Source organism: Eschscholzia californica, unplaced genomic scaffold, assembly GCF_041429995.1.
Source record: "Eschscholzia californica isolate CP2 unplaced genomic scaffold, dmEscCali1.0.p SCAF_5, whole genome shotgun sequence".
Classification (NCBI taxonomy): Eukaryota; Viridiplantae; Streptophyta; class Magnoliopsida; order Ranunculales; family Papaveraceae; genus Eschscholzia; species Eschscholzia californica.
Window position 1 is genome coordinate 7178756 of NW_028238472.1, and position 18553 is coordinate 7197308.

The 18553-nt window shown below is 36.1% G+C and overlaps 1 protein-coding gene across 1 annotated transcript; it reads left to right on the forward strand.

Moving 5' to 3' along the window:
- The first annotated feature begins 9804 nt into the window (after positions 1–9804).
- LOC147536680 (transcription factor MYB53-like) lies at positions 9805–11655 on the forward strand. Its single transcript, XM_086641197.1, has 4 exons — positions 9805–9866; positions 9965–10234; positions 10548–11333; positions 11414–11655. Exons 2-4 carry the CDS (start codon positions 9972–9974, stop codon positions 11445–11447), a joined length of 1083 nt encoding a protein of 360 aa, XP_086497323.1. The 5' UTR covers positions 9805–9866; positions 9965–9971; the 3' UTR covers positions 11448–11655.
- Positions 11656–18553: the final 6898 nt, after the last annotated feature.

Below are 18553 nucleotides of genomic sequence, written 5' to 3' on the forward strand. Positions count from 1 at the left end.
AATAACAATAAATCAACTAACGAAACTTTAGTTGATGGTGGCAATAGACGAAGATCGCCATGATTTCAAAACAAACTCATTCCGGTCCATGTTTTTGAAAAGAAACGACTCCATTTTGGGATGTATAAGTTGTTGCTACTTCGGTCCGTGTTTTGAAATGAGATGACTTTATTTTAAGTCTTAAGATTATTGTTTCTCTGGTATTATGAAAAAAACCAAGAATCCGGTCTTCCTGTTTTAATAAAAATAGGAGTATTGGTGACACTTCAGACAGGTGCCTATAAACGAATGGATGCTTCCCAACAGTCATATTTGTCTGTTGGTTTTCGGGTGCCATCTTGACCGTCAGATCTCAACGGATCTATCAAGATCTCGCGCCTTGAACGCCCACCGTTAGATCATCAATGAATCTATCTTAATGGTGCCAATCATCTTGACCGTCAGATCAAATCTATGACCATAAAATCAAAGGCTCCAATCGCTCCTCGCGAGGATGCAAAGTGCATGCGAACGCCTTAAAAGCGCCCTAAACGCCCACGCGCGCGTGCGTGGTTTGCGTGGTGCAAACCACGTGAGTCACCTTTCTATTTTAAAGAACATACCATAAATATACGGAAGATTCTATATAAGGAAATAAACCGTTTCCTCCTTCATAAATGTGGTACTAACTCAAAATTCTGGTTTTGAGTTAATGGTACCCATACCAAACGAATTTTGTAATAACTCACTCATACGGAATCGGATTTGGACAAAATTTGAGTCTAAATTCAAGAGCTCGACGAGACGAATCCAACGAGACGTCTTGCTTGATATTCTAATGAATATAGGTACATCAAATTAACCAAAAACCGGTCCAGTTGCTTTTGAGTTAGGTACCGATTCCAACAATAAGTTGTTGATACCTATTTTCACGAAATTTTGCAAAATCATTGTTTGGGTAGTGCTGATAATGATGGACTTGGAGATGATGAAGATTATAAGATTCATTATCAAGAAAATTAGTTCAAGTAGTTTGTGAAGATGAAGATTGTGGCGGTCGTTGTGTAGGTCGGAGAAGATGAAGACTATGGAAATTAAAATGTAAATAAGGGGCATTTTTTGTCTTGATTCATATGTGTGATTCGACTAACATTTACCTAGAAGTTAACATTTTCTGTCCATGAGGGAGTCTAAATCAAAAGTTCTGAAAAAACGGGGGTGTAGTCTTAATATTGATATTAAAGTGGGAGGTCAGTGCCAAAATCATAAAGAAGGGTATTTTTGTCTCGATTCACATGTGTGATTCGCACAACTGACATTCAATTAGAAGTTAACGTTTTCTGTCCATGTGGGGGTTGTAAATCAAAAGTTAAAAAAATCGAGGATGTAGTATATCAATATAAAAATGGGAGTCAATGTCAAAATCTCACATTTTTTTAAATATCTTTTTAACGAAGGTAGAAGAGGTCATGTGACTACAAAAAGGTGTATATGTCTATCGGTGTGGTTTGTGTACCACTGTACCATAACGCAAGAACACGTCCAATTCCCATTCTATACAGTTTGAGGAACCAAAATCATATAGGTACGAGATTACAAAGACCTCACTTTGGTGAATTTCGACCATTCTACTATTGCAGATAACCCGAGATAGGTGTCACTCGTCATGAACGAAACACCCAAAGAAAAGATTTATGGCTGACTAACATAATGTGTTAACAATTAACAATACATTAGACACATGGGCAAAGATTAATGGGACTAGCTTTTTTTTTTTTTTTTTTGGAAGACGACTACGATCAACGTACGTCGTGATATTTGGCATTTGATACATCATAGATGTGATAAGCTTGATAACTGCCCACTCAAACATTAACAACACCGAGCCTGAAGTCCAACAGAGACAATGGCCTGAAGCCCAACAACTTTATTAATACCTACATAATCCCAATTCAAATAACCAAAGATTCCACTTTCTATGGGATTCGAACCTGGGACCTCCAGGAATTTCTGGAGTTTATATCAACACCTTGGAACCACTTGAGCTACCAACTGTTGACAGACTAACTTTTTTTGTTGAAAGGCAAACTAGCTTTTTTTATTGAAAGGCGGCCTACCTTAGTGTCTTAAAAATACATGGCACAAGAGTCATTACATTTTAATGGTATAGGTACATCATGAATATAGTATGCAATGCATCATAAGTTTGGATGAGCAATGTAACCGCCAATTAAGAGATATTGGGCCCTAAAGGTCATCTTAGGGGACTTGAGAGCCCATATGTTTTTTTTTTGGTCAGCGCTTTGGGGAAAGCAAAATAGTTTCTGGGGTGTGAAGACTTGGTCAAAAATTGGTCAATTTTGTTTGACAATTTTATTTTTTAAGTTGTTAGAGAGAAATAAAAGTAAAAATAAAAATAAAAAAACCCTCCACCTCACCTCACTCTCTCTCCACCTCACCTCTCTCTCTCTCCACCTCATCTTCTCTCTCTCCACCTCACCTCTCTCTCTCTTCTCCGATTAGGTCGCCGGCCGGAAAATTTTATTTTGTAAGTTCTTCAACAGACCGGAACTCCGGAGAAGGGAAACCCCTTCGCTGGAGTTTCTAGAAAGAAAGAGTGAGTGAATTTTTTTTTTTTCATGGTCGTCGCCTGGAAAATTTTCCGGCCGGCGACCTAGTCGGAGAAGAGAGAGAGGTGAGGTGGAGAGAGAGAAAGGTGGAGGGAGGTGAGGTGGAGGGTTTTTTTATTTTGAACCATATTCCCCATAAAATATGTTTTCCCGAAATTTTTTCAAAATTTTGCATATTCCCTTTAAAATTCCACACCCCGGAAACTATTTAGCTTTCCCAAAGCGCTGGTCTTTTTTTGATGAGATGGGCCCATATGTTCTTAAGACTACTTTATTTAGGCCACTATTTTGGGGAAAGCAGACAAGTTTCCTGGGAAGACGGCGGAAAACAAAAAATATTAAACCAAACACACCTTTAATGTCGCCGGAAAAAATTCGCCGGTCGGATGTTGCCGGCAACTTCATCATCCTCTCTCTCTCTCTCTCTCTCTTTCTCTCTCTCTCTCTCTCTCTCTCTCTTCTGTCTTCTCTTTCTCTCTTCTCTCTTTCTTTTTTGGGTTTTTTGAACTTACCCCCTCAAAACTAATTAGTAATTGAGTTTACCCCCTTCAGTAATTAGTAATTGAGCTTACCCCCTTGAATTTTGTATTTTTAGCAAAACTACTAAGGACATGTTTGACATGAGATGATAAAATCACAAATTACAACCAAAATCAATCTTTACTAATTTTATTACCGACTAAATCAAACAATAAAAGTAAAGTGGTCAACTACGAGGATTCATATTGAATGATAATCGCTCTTGATAGTCACATTTATTTCACGTACGCCAAACACAACCTTTGTGTTTTTGTCAAAAATAGCAAATCTAAAGGGGTAAACTCAATTACTCATTATTGAGGGGGGCAAACTCAATTACCAATTAGTGATAAGGGGGTAAGTTCAAAAAACCCTTCTTTTTTCTTTCTTCTCTCTTTCTTCTTTCTATCTTCTCTCTTTCTTCTCTTTCTTCTTTCTATCTTCTCTCTTTCTTCTCTCTCTTCTCTTGTTCTCTCTTTCTTCTTAATGTTTCCGGCGCCGGAGCTCGTCTGGTTGTTCAAACCAGACTCGTCTAGTTTCGTCTGGAAACCAGAGCTCTGGCGAAGGGGCTCTTCCCCATCGCCGAAGATGGAGAAGAGAACAAAAAAATTATCACCGGAAATGGTTGACTTCGCCGGAAATGGTGGACTTCGCCGGAGATGGTGGAAGTTGCCGGAGATGGTGGTGGTAGGTGAAAGGAAGAAGAAGCTGAAAAAGTATTGGTTGTTTGGGGTAAAAAATAGTTCAAATTTTTTTGTTTCCACCCAAAATTTCACACTCCGAAACTTTTTTTTATTTTCCCATAACACCGACCTTTATTTATTGTCTGAATTACGAGGAGTACATTTTAATGATAAACTATGTCCACTGAGATTCGATCTCGCACCAAAAGATGGTGGACTGGAACTTGAGTTATAACCAATAAATGGACATTCATCACTTATCCAGGTTGGGTTAGAGCAGCTCCAACGTATTGGGGGCTGGGGCTCCCAATTTGAATTTGGGAGCCCCAGCCCCCAGCCCCATCCCTCCAACCCGGGAGCCCCGGGGCTGGGCTCCCGGTGGGGCTGGGAGCCCGGGCTGGGGGGCTCCCAGCCCCAAATATGGCCGTTGGGGGTCTCCCAACGGCCATATTTGGGGTGGATCCCCTAAAAAGGGGATCCACCCCACTTATTTAGTTTTTTTTTAATTATTTAAAAAAAAAATTTTAAACTAAATTTTTTTTCAAAAAATATAAATTGTTTTAAATTTGTTTTTCCAATCATTTCTCTAATTTTTTTCTTTTTTTAATTTTTTTTTCATCTTTTCAAAATTCCTTCTCTCTCTAACATAATATTAAATTTCAATTTTATATTTGAAATTAATAATTTATAGTTGAAAATTAAAACACAACCCTCACACACATACACCACACATGTGCATATTTTAGATTTGGGAGCCCCTCTTGGGAGCCCAACGTTGGAGTTGTGAAAAGCCCCGGGGCTCCCAAAATTCAGGGGCTCCCAAAATTGGGAGCCCGAGCCCCACATTGGAGTTGCTCTTATACTATACAATAATTATCCCCCTTTGATCAAGAACACTGTGGTGCCCACATCAATCATAACCGCTATCTTGTCATATATATATATATATATATATATAATTATATATAACACAATGGTGTTTTTTGAGGTGAGCCGTAGATTTATGTCATGGATATTCACGTCCATCCGATATTCATCAAAAATTATCTAATCTAACGACTAAAATTGAATTTCAAACCCACCAAATCAGAGGCTCCTTAATTCTCTCCCACTTTTTTGATAACCAACCACAAAAAACCACTATATCTCACGTTTTTTCACTGCTAAATAATAACCACTTACCCATATTCTCTCCCTTAACATCCTATAATCTCTCCATGTTCAGAAAATTAGTTACAAACCACCCACTAAATTCTCTTCCTTCCCACTTCCTACTTATTTTCACACAAAATTATGCCGTGGCGGAGGCACGGGCTATACCCTAGTATATATATATATATATAATATGTCTATATTAAGATAATTCGATAATAAATTAAATAACATTTATTTGATTGATAGCATGTTGTTTCTAACTAGTGTTTCATCTTTTTGTTCTTTAACACGTAAAATAACTCATAGTAATGAATAGAATTGAATCATATGTCCAAATGTGGAATGCATAATGTGGAATATTATGATAGAAGGTATTCGTTTGGCATGGTGTAGAGAGAAGATGAAGTATGCCATTACAACACTAAGGTAGAGAGTAGTTGAAGACTACTATCATGTACATATGCAATTATTCACAAACTTTAATAATATACTTTCTCTCTCTCTCTCTCTCTCTCTTAATTTATACATACATATATAAAGACATTAAAATTTGCATTAAAAAAACTCAGAAAACATTACATATCTTGGAGGAAACTAACTAGGAAGTAACATTATTAGACCAACTTGGGATAATATATCTAATCTCCCATCATTTAGCAGCCTAAATAGACCAATTAATACCTGAATGATTAATCATCCGTGACAAAAACCTTAAGATCTTGTACTTCTCTATATTAATATTATATCCTCATATTTATTAAACAAAAACTTTTTCATATGACGATGGCAATGATGAATTAATTCATTTGATTTTTTTTTTTTTGTGATGAGCAGGGTAAGATAAAAAACAAAACAAAAAAAAAGACTTTATCGTGTATAGTTGATCTTGCTAGATTATGAGCAAACTAATTATGCCTTTGATTGCAGTGCATGAATCTGATACGGTTGAATAAATTCTTCAAATTTCTTATTTCTGTCATCACGGCATGTGAAGTCCAATGCATGTTAGATTTGCTTGGTGTTAACTGTGAAATGATAGACTGATTATCTGCTTCAATTATGATGTTGTCGATATCAAACGATCTTGCCCACTTTGTAGTTTCTAGAATAGCTTTGGCTTTCCCTTCTTCATTGTTCCGTGCTCGAGATTTGATAGAACGAGTATTTATTGAACTAGAATTGTGATCCCGAATCACCATTCCGTTACCTATTGGTTTGGATAAGTTTGAAATGAGACATCTACTTTAATTTTGTAACAGTCATGAGGAGGCGGGTCCAATGATCTAGTGATTCAGAAATCGAATGTGTTTTGGCATGGTTATCTTTAGAGGGATATTTGGACAATTTAGAATAGTATCAATTATATTCTGAATTACTATTATTTTTTGTATGTTGAAATTGAACCTTGCCACGAGTCTTCCATATATTTATTTGATGCAGTCATGCGAATGAGACGATATTCCTACAAGGCAAACGATAAACAAACAACCCAACAATTCAATCTACTAATGAGACAAAGCAAGAAACTACGTTATTTGTGTTAAACAAACATTTAGATCTACACTTGCCCAATCGTGCACGGATATGCTGGGTGTGTAGTAGTTATGTTCTAACAGTTGGGAGATTAGTTCTGTTAAGTTTGTGGTCATCCAACTCAAAATCAATTGGCAATGAGTGGAGATGACTATTCATTATATTCTTAGTTGCTAGTTACCCCTTCTCCTGCGTGGGACTATTCTCACATGCCCCCTCACGTGTGTCTGGTTAGCCTAACACGTGTGTTTTATTTCGGGTGACGTGGAGCATGTGTGACTTTTAAACCAATCACATGTGGGCCTAGCTCTGATACCATGTTAAATTTGTGGTCATCCAACTCAAAACCAATTGGCAATGAGTGGAGAGGACCTATACATTATATTCTTAGTTGCTAGTTACGCCTTTTCCTGTGTGGGACTATTCTCACAAGTTCCACATGGGAGAAGGATGTAACTAGAAATATAATGTATATGTCTAATGTCTTCTCCACTTATTGTCAAGGTTTTGAGATTACTACAAACTTAACATGGTATTGGAGCTACATCCACACGTGATAGGTTCACAACTACACGTACTCCACAGTCCACGTCACGTCGTCACCCAAAGAGAAAAAATTCACTGTTAGATCTAGTAACCAAGAATGTAATGTTTATGTTCTATCAATATAATTGTTTCACGAAATCTTTTAAGTATTAGTTTTGTAATCTAAGGTAGGACCCATAACCATGCTCTGAGAAGAAAAGAAAATAGCATCCGTCACGGTTTAGTTCCCTTAATAGAGGCAGTCTAAATCAAACAAGATTTTCAAGCTCAACCACACATTATACCTAACACTATTGACATCACATATATTAAATCTTAAACTGAGATTCTATGACTAATATTACACTAAAGTCATAACTGTTTAGACAATTAGGTTTAACTACAATGACTTCTTCTAACAATGACGATTAAAGTTATTGTTACGAACCTTCTCAGAAATAGTGATGGAATTCAAGATCTAAATTATGAAATTGGGGTGAGTTCGTTCTATAACTCCTCCTCAACTATACGTAAAATATTGAGGAGTTTACAAGAATAAAAACATATCAAATATTAAAACGATAAGATAGACACAAAGTAAAAAATCTAAAGCTAGTATGGATTGGTTTCCTTCTCAGAGTTCGAATTCAATAATTAATTATTAATAGTTGTATCTTTTTATAAAACATCTTAAAAATTCAATAAGGCTACACAACCTACCTCCTTGGACTCCCACATGAACCGCATGTGAGTTTGTCTCTCCACGTGACTGAACATGTGAGAGGAGAAACAAACCTTGTTTCTCTCACATGCGATTCAAGTGGGAAGCGGGTTGAGTACACTTTTTGTTAAAACTTACATATTTTTGTGAAAGATGTTTCCTATTTGAAAAAAAAAATGTCTTTTTCTTTCCTATAAATAAATTTTTTTTTAAATAGATTTTGTGGATTGGAAAACCTGCAGAAAGTATGTCGAAAAGTTTTTTGTCATCTTCGATGTGTTCTTACGCTCCTAAAGCGAAATCTTCATTAATTACTTGATGCAATTTCAAGGAAGACTTGTATATCATGGGAACTAATTTGTCAAGTAACCTTTAAGTAATCTCAATTGAGATGGGGCCAATGATGTCGTAAAGACTGTATACCTTATACAAGTTTCAAGTCTCTGATCTCTATCCCTCATATTATATTTCGGAGACATTTTCCCTCATATTATACACGTTTCAAGTATCTTGTACACGTTTCAAGTACTTTAAAAGTTTGTTTTAAATTATCAAATAGCAAATATTTATTTACCAAGATCAGGTTAGAGTTATTAGATGATAAGATAAAAGAAAAGTTCCCAATTTTAGGCACAATTAACCCTCTTTCAACAGAAAAAAAAACAAAAAAGGTGCAATCCTTGAAGGACCTAATTAACAACTAAAAATGTGTTTTCATCTCAATGTTATTTTATTAGCTAATAAGTCAAAGAATCACGGAGTCAATGTAGCTTTCAATTTTTAGCCAGAACCCAAATACATATATCCAAAAATCAATGTTTAATGAATTTTGTAGATGAGTGGACTATGCAACTTACTGGTGTAAGAGAGTATAACCTGTATCTACCGAGCACGAACAATTCTATAATTTTAATTTTTAGAGATAAGTTTGGATGGTGTAACGATTAGAGATGCTCTAAAAATAAAATTTCAAAGAGCGGAATCGTATTTAAACATGATAAGATTCTTATTTAACAATTAAACCATCACGACCTTAGATTAATTTTTGACTTGTATGGAGTTAGTAGACCAATAAAACATCACTCAAATTTGAGAGTTTGACTTTGAATTGGGTCGACCTAAACGAAATCAACAGTCTTTATTTTCGAGTCGACTATTTTTCTGTCTTGAGGAACTTTTTTACTTCTCTATGAACAATTTACTCCTACTTAGATTGAAGGAAGGTCTACACTTGTAATCTTTCCTATCATTTTTCATAATTTAGTGCCATGCTAGAAAATGTTAAAAGTCAAAACCTACCCAAAACCTCTACCAAATCATTGACCGTCGCTTGTTAGACTGTACTGTTGTGCGAAATGAATAGCATCAAATCGTTGTAAACATATTGTGCAACATTTAGGCGTATAAACGGAAGTGTCATGTGCACAAAGGATTTCGACTTAATTTATGATATGTTGATTCATCTTTACTAAAAAGCAAAAGAATTTAAAATTTGAACACGATATAGACCGTTTTTTTACCCGAGTGATTCAACCTGTTACAGATTAAATTAAGATCTTTTATGCACTGAACTTTTCTCCTGTACAGGCATTTTGTTTAGAGGTTATTAGCAAACATGGGAAAGGTATTGAAAAAAATACAAAATTATAAGAAAACACACTGATTAAGGATGACCACTCAAAATGAAACTATATGCTTTATCCTTGAAATTAATAACTTTTCACAGATAGAAGGATAATTTTGGAAACCCAAAAAGAAGCGTTGAAAAAACAACAAAAATGATTGGGAGACTCCCTGGTGTACTCTCTGGCACATTTCGTAGTTGAGTTCGCTAATAAAACAAAGATTATTTTGGTCTAAAAAATTTATGGAAAGACTAAAATATCCTTTGTCCTGTTTGGGAGAGTACACGTACCCGTCCTCTATCAGCATTGAAAACAAGCATTTGATGAAGTACATGACTTGTTTGAGTAGCAATTTTGACCCAAACAAAGTCTTTGTCAATTTCCAAACATCATCACATACTATAAAAACCAAGACAACTCTATTGAGTTTCTCACACACTACAAGTATATCATAATCACCATAGTATTAGTACCTAAACAACAATCTTATTACCAGGTATTCTTCTGTCATCTTATCTGAACTGCAACATCAAGGGATATCATATTAAACCATGGATGGTTACACTAAAAATGCATGTTTTTCTGTTCTTGCAGGATCATAATGGGAAGATCTCCTAGTAATGATGAAAATGGCTTGAAAAAAGGTCCTTGGACACCCGAAGAAGATCGAAAACTCATCGATTATATAGAAAGAAATGGCCATGGAAGCTGGAGAGCATTACCCAAACTTGCTGGATTAAATAGGTGTGGAAAAAGTTGCAGACTTAGATGGTCTAATTATCTTAGACCTGATATCAAGAGAGGAAAATTCTCCGATGAAGAAGAACAACTCATCATCAACCTTCATTCACTTCTCGGAAATAAGTACGTAACAATTTCTTTTCATAAATGCGAAAATGTTATCGCGAAACCTAAAAGACAAAGAATAAACAGATAGCTAGCTACCAACATATATACTCCTTGTATCTTATGTTTTTGAAGAAGAAAACAGCCAATAACTTATGCTAGAAATGCTCATATGTATATATTTTATGACCGTTATTATACTATTAAACTCGTTGAAACGAATAACAAGGATATCTCTTATATCAGTTAACAATGATCAACTGTTGGAGCATGCATAAACGAGTAAACTATAGTATATAATGATCTTCTTTTTTCCGTCGTTTTCTTGTAGGTGGTCTCAGATAGCAACTCATCTTCCAGGAAGAACAGATAACGAAATCAAGAACTATTGGAACACTAACTTGAAGAGAAAACTTTTACAAATGGGTATCGATCCGGTTACTCATAGGCCAAGAACAGATCTTAATCCTCTCGCTAATCTACCAAATTTACTTGCAGCTGTAAATATTTGTAGTTTGATGAATCCTTGGGATAATGCTTTAAGGCTACAAGTAGATGCTCAAGCACAGATTGCAAAAGCTCAGTTGTTGAATAATCTACTACAAGTTATGAGCAATAATGGTGGACAACCTAATATTCATTTACCTAATCAATTAAGATTAGCTTTGGATCGTGATAATTATCTCCTTAATCAAGTTGGAGGACTACTTAGCAATGGTAGCTTATCATCTTTAGAGCTCACTCCAAACCATCCAACTCAATCGGGCGATAATGATTTCTCTAATTTAGGTATAATCCATCATCAAAACCCTAACGATCTAACTGGAGTAGTTGGAGATTCTTATTATCACTTTGAAGGAGGATCAAGCTCAATGATAAACAACAATTATCTTAATGATAACACTAATCATTTAAGTGTTACAGATGCTATTCCTCCATTAGTTACACCCTCTTCCCCAGATTGTTCAAAAATAAATCAAGAAGAAAGAACCAAGATCAAACCAACTCATCACGATACTTGTAATAACTCATCAACCTCAAACTATTTCGAAACTTGGGGCGACCTAAAATTCGAGGACGTTGAAAACAATGACTATAATTGGACAGATTTAGTAGAGTAAGTATTATTCATTTCCTTCAATCACTTCTTCATAATTTTGGTCTCTTTGTGTTTGATAATAATTTTTTTTTTTGCAGACAACAAACAACTTCTCCTTCTTGGCCAATCTAAACATATTTACAAGATTATCTCTAGTTAATTAGGAATATCTTAAGTAAAGAAAGTAGTAGTTCCTTCATTGATGATGATTTTTCATTATTTTAGAGAGTTGTTATATACTATGTGGAAAAGTTACTTATTGAAATAAGCACACTCTACGGAAAGGTCAAAACAATTATGTGTTGATTTCATTTGTCTATGAATCTATGATAATCTTTTCTATTGATGTTCTTTTTCTTCCATTCTTCTTTAATTTTCTTTTAATGGTTAAGACTTCATTTGGACTTTGTCATTCAGTTTCTTCAGATAAAATGCTCAAAGAAAGAGTGAACCCTAAATGTGCATAGTATAAGCATGCATGTAATAATGCATGCATGCATTGGATAATGCTAAGTTAAGGTCCCATGAAAAAATTTGGGTACCCATCAAAGTAAACCCTCCTTAATAATTTGAGAAATGCCAAGCGTACAAAAGACCTTGCTTAATTTGTGACATGCAGACTCATTAAGGTAAAAGAACGGTCCAAATCGCAGTTAAACTTTGAATCATTCTTTGTCTTTTAGTTTACTGAAGGTGAGTCAGTATATATGTCATAGCACACCCTAATAATTTATCATTTGATTGAAGTATAATTTGGCTATCGACTTGAAGAACAAATGCCATTTGTGAATTTTTAAGCTCATCTCTTGATAATGGAATGTGGTAGTCGGGCATTCTTTAGGAAAGCGTATATATATGATTTTTTTTTTTTTTTGGAGTCGACTACGATCTACGTATGTCGTTACATTTGGCACTTGATACATCATAGATGTGATAAGCTCAATAACAGCCAACTCAAACACTAACAGAACCTGGCCTATAGCCCAACAAGACATGGCCTAAAGCCCAACAACATTATTTACACCCTAATAACCCCAATTCAAATAACCAAAGATTCCACCTTCTCTGGGATTCGAACCTGAGACCTCAAGGGATTTCTGGCGTATATATATGATTGAACTATAAGTGTGAGATCAACTGATCATTCAATTTTTTTGGGTGGGTTTTGTACAGTTTCTGCCAAAAACAAAACATTGTTCTTTTTTGGCGTAGATCTAGTCCAGAAAATCTACAAACAATGTCGTTGACTTCTATAGCTTATGCCATAACAATGGCGAATGGAGGGACATGATGAATGAACATTATATATTAGCTAGTGAAAAAGCAACAAAACAAAAAAGAAAGATAGAGAGATTAGTTGAAGCATAATCAACTCTAAATGAATATAATACAAGTTAGTTGTAAAGAGGGTAGGGACAAGAAATTAAAAAAATCTCTAAGAAGGATTAGTTTACTTGAATTAGAAGGTTTGCCTAGCTAGTGAAAATGTTTATGTGAAGGATTTGACCTTTTGATAAAAACCAAACCATGTAAAGTTAAACATCCTTTTACATGGACACTTTCTGTAAACCAATAGATAGTATATTCTCTCTTATGTCTACATGTTTATTAGGGTCTTATTTCATAGTATATAACTTGAGATGGAACCATATGAATAATGAATGGAAAAGGTGATCATTTTCATAATATATATATATATATATATATATATATATATGTGTGTGTGTATAAGTCAGATTATTTGTTAACCATTAGGTGAGAGTAAAACTACTTAATTCCTTTGCGTACAAGCCATATTTTCTTTTGGAAACGTCAAAATTAGTATCGGTAAATAATGTGCCAAAGTGGCAGCTAATAACAATTGTATGTAAAAATAGCATTCGGAGGTCCCCTCGTTTTAAGCTAAAAGATGAGAGATGGAAGTTCACAACCTGTTTGAGAACCCTACTACGATATTATTTGGATCGACTAAATTTACCAATTGGTGAGGATAAGAAAAGATTATCATTTCCAAATTATTGCAACAAAGTATGCATCCAGATTTGAGATGTTAGAGCTAACAAATATGTGTACTCTATGCTTTAAATTTGTGGACATTAAACTTAAAACAGACCGCCGATGAGTAGAGATAACCTAGATTATCATTTTTCTATGTGGGGTTGTTCTCACACTATGTTTCCACAATGTATTACCTACTTAAATAAGTTTTATATTAATTGGTTATACATTCATACATATATAATATATATATATATATATATATATATATATATATATATATATATATATAATATATATATGTGAGATAGGCAAAGAGGTGATTTGGAATAAGGACTTGTTATAAACCCTAGTTATTCTCTTCTTGCAAGCTAACCTTGTCCAAGAAGGGACTCAAATGATAGTTAGTAGGTACGTTATTTTACCTATAAAAAACAACTAATCTACCTACCTTTGCTGAAATATGAAAACCAAAAATAAAAGAAATTAATATTGTAGTTAACAATGGAGTTAGTAAATACCGAAACAACATTGATACCATTCGTCGTTATCTTGTTTAATTTAGACTTTTACTTCATTCTCAGTATAATTTTCAAAATGAAGTAGTTAACAAGGGAGACAATGTTGTCGATTGTATGTATATTTAACTACAAAATCTATAAATATAATTAAGTCTAAGCAGATGATTATGTTTTAACTAAGGTGTCAAAATCAGATGAGGAAGTTAGTTCAAACTTACCGTATGAACACTTCATTAGTTTTTCATCGTAATGTGAATGTGTGATAGCCTTGAGACAACATGGATTCATAGTGTACATAAATTTTAAGAGTGAGCCATATTTACCATGTGTGGGCGGGTTAGTACATGGAAAATGATTTTGTACATTAGAGAGGTGTTGGAAGGTCCACTCCACTCGGCCAAACCGAGTGGACTTGGTCCAAATAGGAATCCTACTACAACTAGGATTCCTTAGGTATTAGGATTATAATTTAGATTAGTTTAGGATTAGTTTAGATAAGTTTTGATAGCTTAAAACTCTTCATCATGTAAACCTATATAAAGAGATCCATTCATAATGTAATGTACAAGTTGTAAGTGAATAATATAACCAAGGTATTTACCTAAGCTATTATCTCTTGTCACCATCAACTATTCTCCTTCTCGGGTCTCACCCGAAGCTCTCTTCATCATCTCGATTATCTATTCAAGATCATCATCACTCCCTCTCGGTCTCTCGGCTATCATAACCGAGACATTGTCTCCTTCACTCTCGGTCATACCCGAGCTTCACCACTCTCGGGTTTCCACCAAGAGTCGTCACATACCTCTCGGTTATAACCGAGACATTGTCTCTCTCTCGGTCATCAACCGAGAGCATCACCTTCTTCATCTCCACTCGTTACATTCGAGTGTGTTTTATATTCAAAGGTTTAAACCTTTTCACATGGTATAAGAGCCTTCAATTTTTTTTTTCTCTTTGAATCATGACTACTCCCGAAACTTCGGAAACTTCTCAAATTCACACTAATCTCAATAGTGGGCCGTTTGATGTTCACCATTCGGATTCTCCTACTACTATTCTTATTACACCACTTCTAACCGGTGATAATTACTCCTCATGGTCTCGAGGAATGTCAAAAGCTTTAAGGGCAAAGGGCAAACTAGGTTTCGTAGATGGAAGCATCGATAAACCCACCGATCCTAATGAATTAGAACAATGGGGACGATGTAACGATCTCGTTTCTAGTTGGCTTATTAATTCGGTAGACCCACCTCTTCGATCATCTATCTTATATGATGAGACGGCATCCGATATATGGAAGAATCTCTTTGATAGGTTTCATCAAACCAATGCTCCTAAAATCTTTCAATTAAAGAGAGCTATTTCTTGTCTCAAACAAGAGAATTTAGACGTTTCTACATATTTTACACATCTCAAGGCTCTTCAAGATGAACTCAATTTCTTGCTAATCACCGAGCCTTGTATATGTGGTCATGGTCGCTCTTTGGTTGAAAGAACCAACCAAGATAGAGCTATGGAATTTCTTCAAGGTCTTAATGACCGGTTCTCATCAATTCGGAGTCAAATCTTATTAATTGAACCCTTCCCTTCAATTCTTCGAATACATTCACTTATCAAGCAAGAAGAGGTTCAACAAAATCTCATTACTCCCATGAATGTTGACTCTAACACTGCTGCCCTAGCGGTTGGTTCCAACGATTACTCTCATAACCGATTCAACGGTTCCGATAGACAACGTACTAAACGTCCTCGACCCTTTTGCGAAAATTGCAAAATTCATGGACATGATGTTTCCTCGTGCTACAAATTACATGGGTATCCACCCAACTACGGTCAACGTGGAAGGAACCGTTCACGCCAAGATCCCGTGACTGCCTCGGTTATGGACACTAATGGTTCGGCCATGAACCATAATGGTTCGGGGGTGCCTGCAGCGTCATCTTTTACTCATGAGCAATATCAAGGTATTTTAGCATTATTGGACCGCAATAGGCAACCAACCGACCACTCTAACGGCACCAACAAGGATCCACTCATCAATCTCACAGGTAAGTACTCTTCTTCTTCTCATCCTCCATGGGTTATTGATTCAGGAGCCGCCATTAAAGGGTGGAATCTCCATCAATTGGATGTCAATAACGCCTTTCTTCAAGGCGACCTTCATGAAGAAGTTTACATGAAATTACCCCCCGATTTTTCATCTCAGGGGGAGTCTAAAGTATGTCGTCTCCATAAATCTCTCTATGGTCTCAAACAGGCCTCTCGACAATGGTTTTCAAAATTTTCCTCCGTTCTCATCGAACGTGGCTTTTCTCAGTCTAAAAGTGACTATTCTCTTTTTACTTTTAGATCTCACTCCACTCAAATCTATGTCCTCGTCTACGTAGACGACATAATTATCACGGGAAATAATGATCATGTTATTTCCCAGTTAAAAATATTTCTAAATAAAGCCTTTTCACTAAAGGATCTGGGCCGCCTACAATACTTCCTTGGTATCGAAGTATCTCGCTCATCGCAAGGCATATTTCTATGTCAAAGGAAATATGCTCTTGATATTTTAAAAGATTCTGGACTCACCGCTGCACGTCCTTCTGAGTTTCCCATGGAACAAAAACTACGTCTCAGTCCCACCGACGGTACACCTTTACCAGATCCGTCAGTTTACCGCCGTCTCATAGGCAGATTACTTTACTTAACGGTTACACGGCCGGATATCACCTTTGCCGTAAACAACCTCAGTCAGTTCATGCAAACACCTAGCCAAGTACACTTAGACGCAGCTCATCGCGTTCTACGATACTTGAAGGGTACTCTTGATAAAGGAGTCTTCTTATCCGCAGACAGCTCTCTCCATATTACAGGATACTGTGATTCGGATTGGGTTGGCTGCCCTTCAACCCGTAGATCTACTACTGGGTATTTCACAATGTTGGGATCCATCCCTCTCTCCTGGAAATCAAAGAAGCAACCCACAGTTGCAAAATCTTCGGCAGAAGTAGAATATCGAGCTTTAGCCATCCTCACATGCGAATTACAATGGCTCAAGTATTTACTACTTGATTTTGGAATCAACCACTCTGACCCGATGACAGTTTACTGTGACAATCGGGCCGCTCTCCACATTGCTGATAATCCCGTCTTCCACGAACGTACAAAACACATTGAGATAGATTGCCACATCGTTCGTGAAAAGATTAAAGACAACGTCATTGCCACACGCTTCACCAGTACAGCAAATCAGTTAGCGGATATCTTCACAAAGCCACTTGGGGCAGAACCGTTCAAGAACATTATTGGCAAGTTAGGCGTTACTTCCATTCCCGCTCTAACTTGAGGGGGAGTGTTGGAAGGTCCACTCCACTCGGCCAAACCGAGTGGACTTGGTCCAAATAGGAATCCTACTACAACTAGGATTCCTTAGGTATTAGGATTATAATTTAGATTAGTTTAGGATTAGTTTAGATAAGTTTTGATAGCTTAAAACTCTTCATCATGTAAACCTATATAAAGAGATCCATTCATAATGTAATGTACAAGTTGTAAGTGAATAATATAACCAAGGTATTTACCTAAGCTATTATCTCTTGTCACCATCAACTATTCTCCTTCTCGGGTCTCACCCGAAGCTCTCTTCATCATCTCGATTATCTATTCAAGATCATCATCACTCCCTCTCGGTCTCTCGGCTATCATAACCGAGACATTGTCTCCTTCACTCTCGGTCATACCCGAGCTTCACCACTCTCGGGTTTCCACCAAGAGTCGTCACATACCTCTCGGTTATAACCGAGACATTGTCTCTCTCTCGGTCATCAACCGAGAGCATCACCTTCTTCATCTCCACTCGTTACATTCGAGTGTGTTTTATATTCAAAGGTTTAAACCTTTTCACAAGAGGAAACGAAATTAAGTAGCAAGTATATATATGTTACCTAGAAACAAAACCTCGTGCCATGAAGTACGGCGTCTAAATGATAATAGTTTCATGTTTGGTCTGGCTTCGGACGTCATCGCTAAAGACACGACTCTTACCTCAAGAGTTTAATATTAGTAGCCAACTAGCCATACTGAAGATATACAGTATGATTTTTTTCTTTGATGAGATACTGAAGATATATGATTGGAAACAAAAATAAACAAGAGCATGCCTAAAGCCATTTCCGCCATAATAGTTGTGCCTCTAGATTTTCTGCCTATTATAAGCAAAATGAAGGTAAGTTTATAAGCACCCTAAAGATGCCAGTTTTCACTAAAGGCTACCATAGCAAGAAAGCACCTTTTGATAGTTTTTGGGAATTATGCACTCGCCATTTTTGTATAACAAAATTGGTGAGTGCATTTAAATTTTTTCCTTTTTTTTCCCTTGTCTAAGCTAAGTTTCGTAGATCCTCTCCGCCCATAAGAACAAAATGGAAGCGAGGACGAATATGAAGAAAATGAAGATGAAGACAACGGCACAAAAAAGAAGTGGGTTAGATCAAGAAGTTAGAAGAAAACGAGATAAAATATATACAGAGACGTGCTTAGAGGGTTTAAGGGAAAACTTGATGAAGCTTGTGAGAAGTCCAGAAACAAATAGTAGACGAATCGAAAAAAAAAAAAAGCGCAAGTCTTTCTCACGAATTTAGAATGTACTCTCGATATTGAAACAAATTTGTTAGATAGGGGGTGCGTTTAACGAAGCCCAAGCTACGTGAAAATGTTACTTTAGAC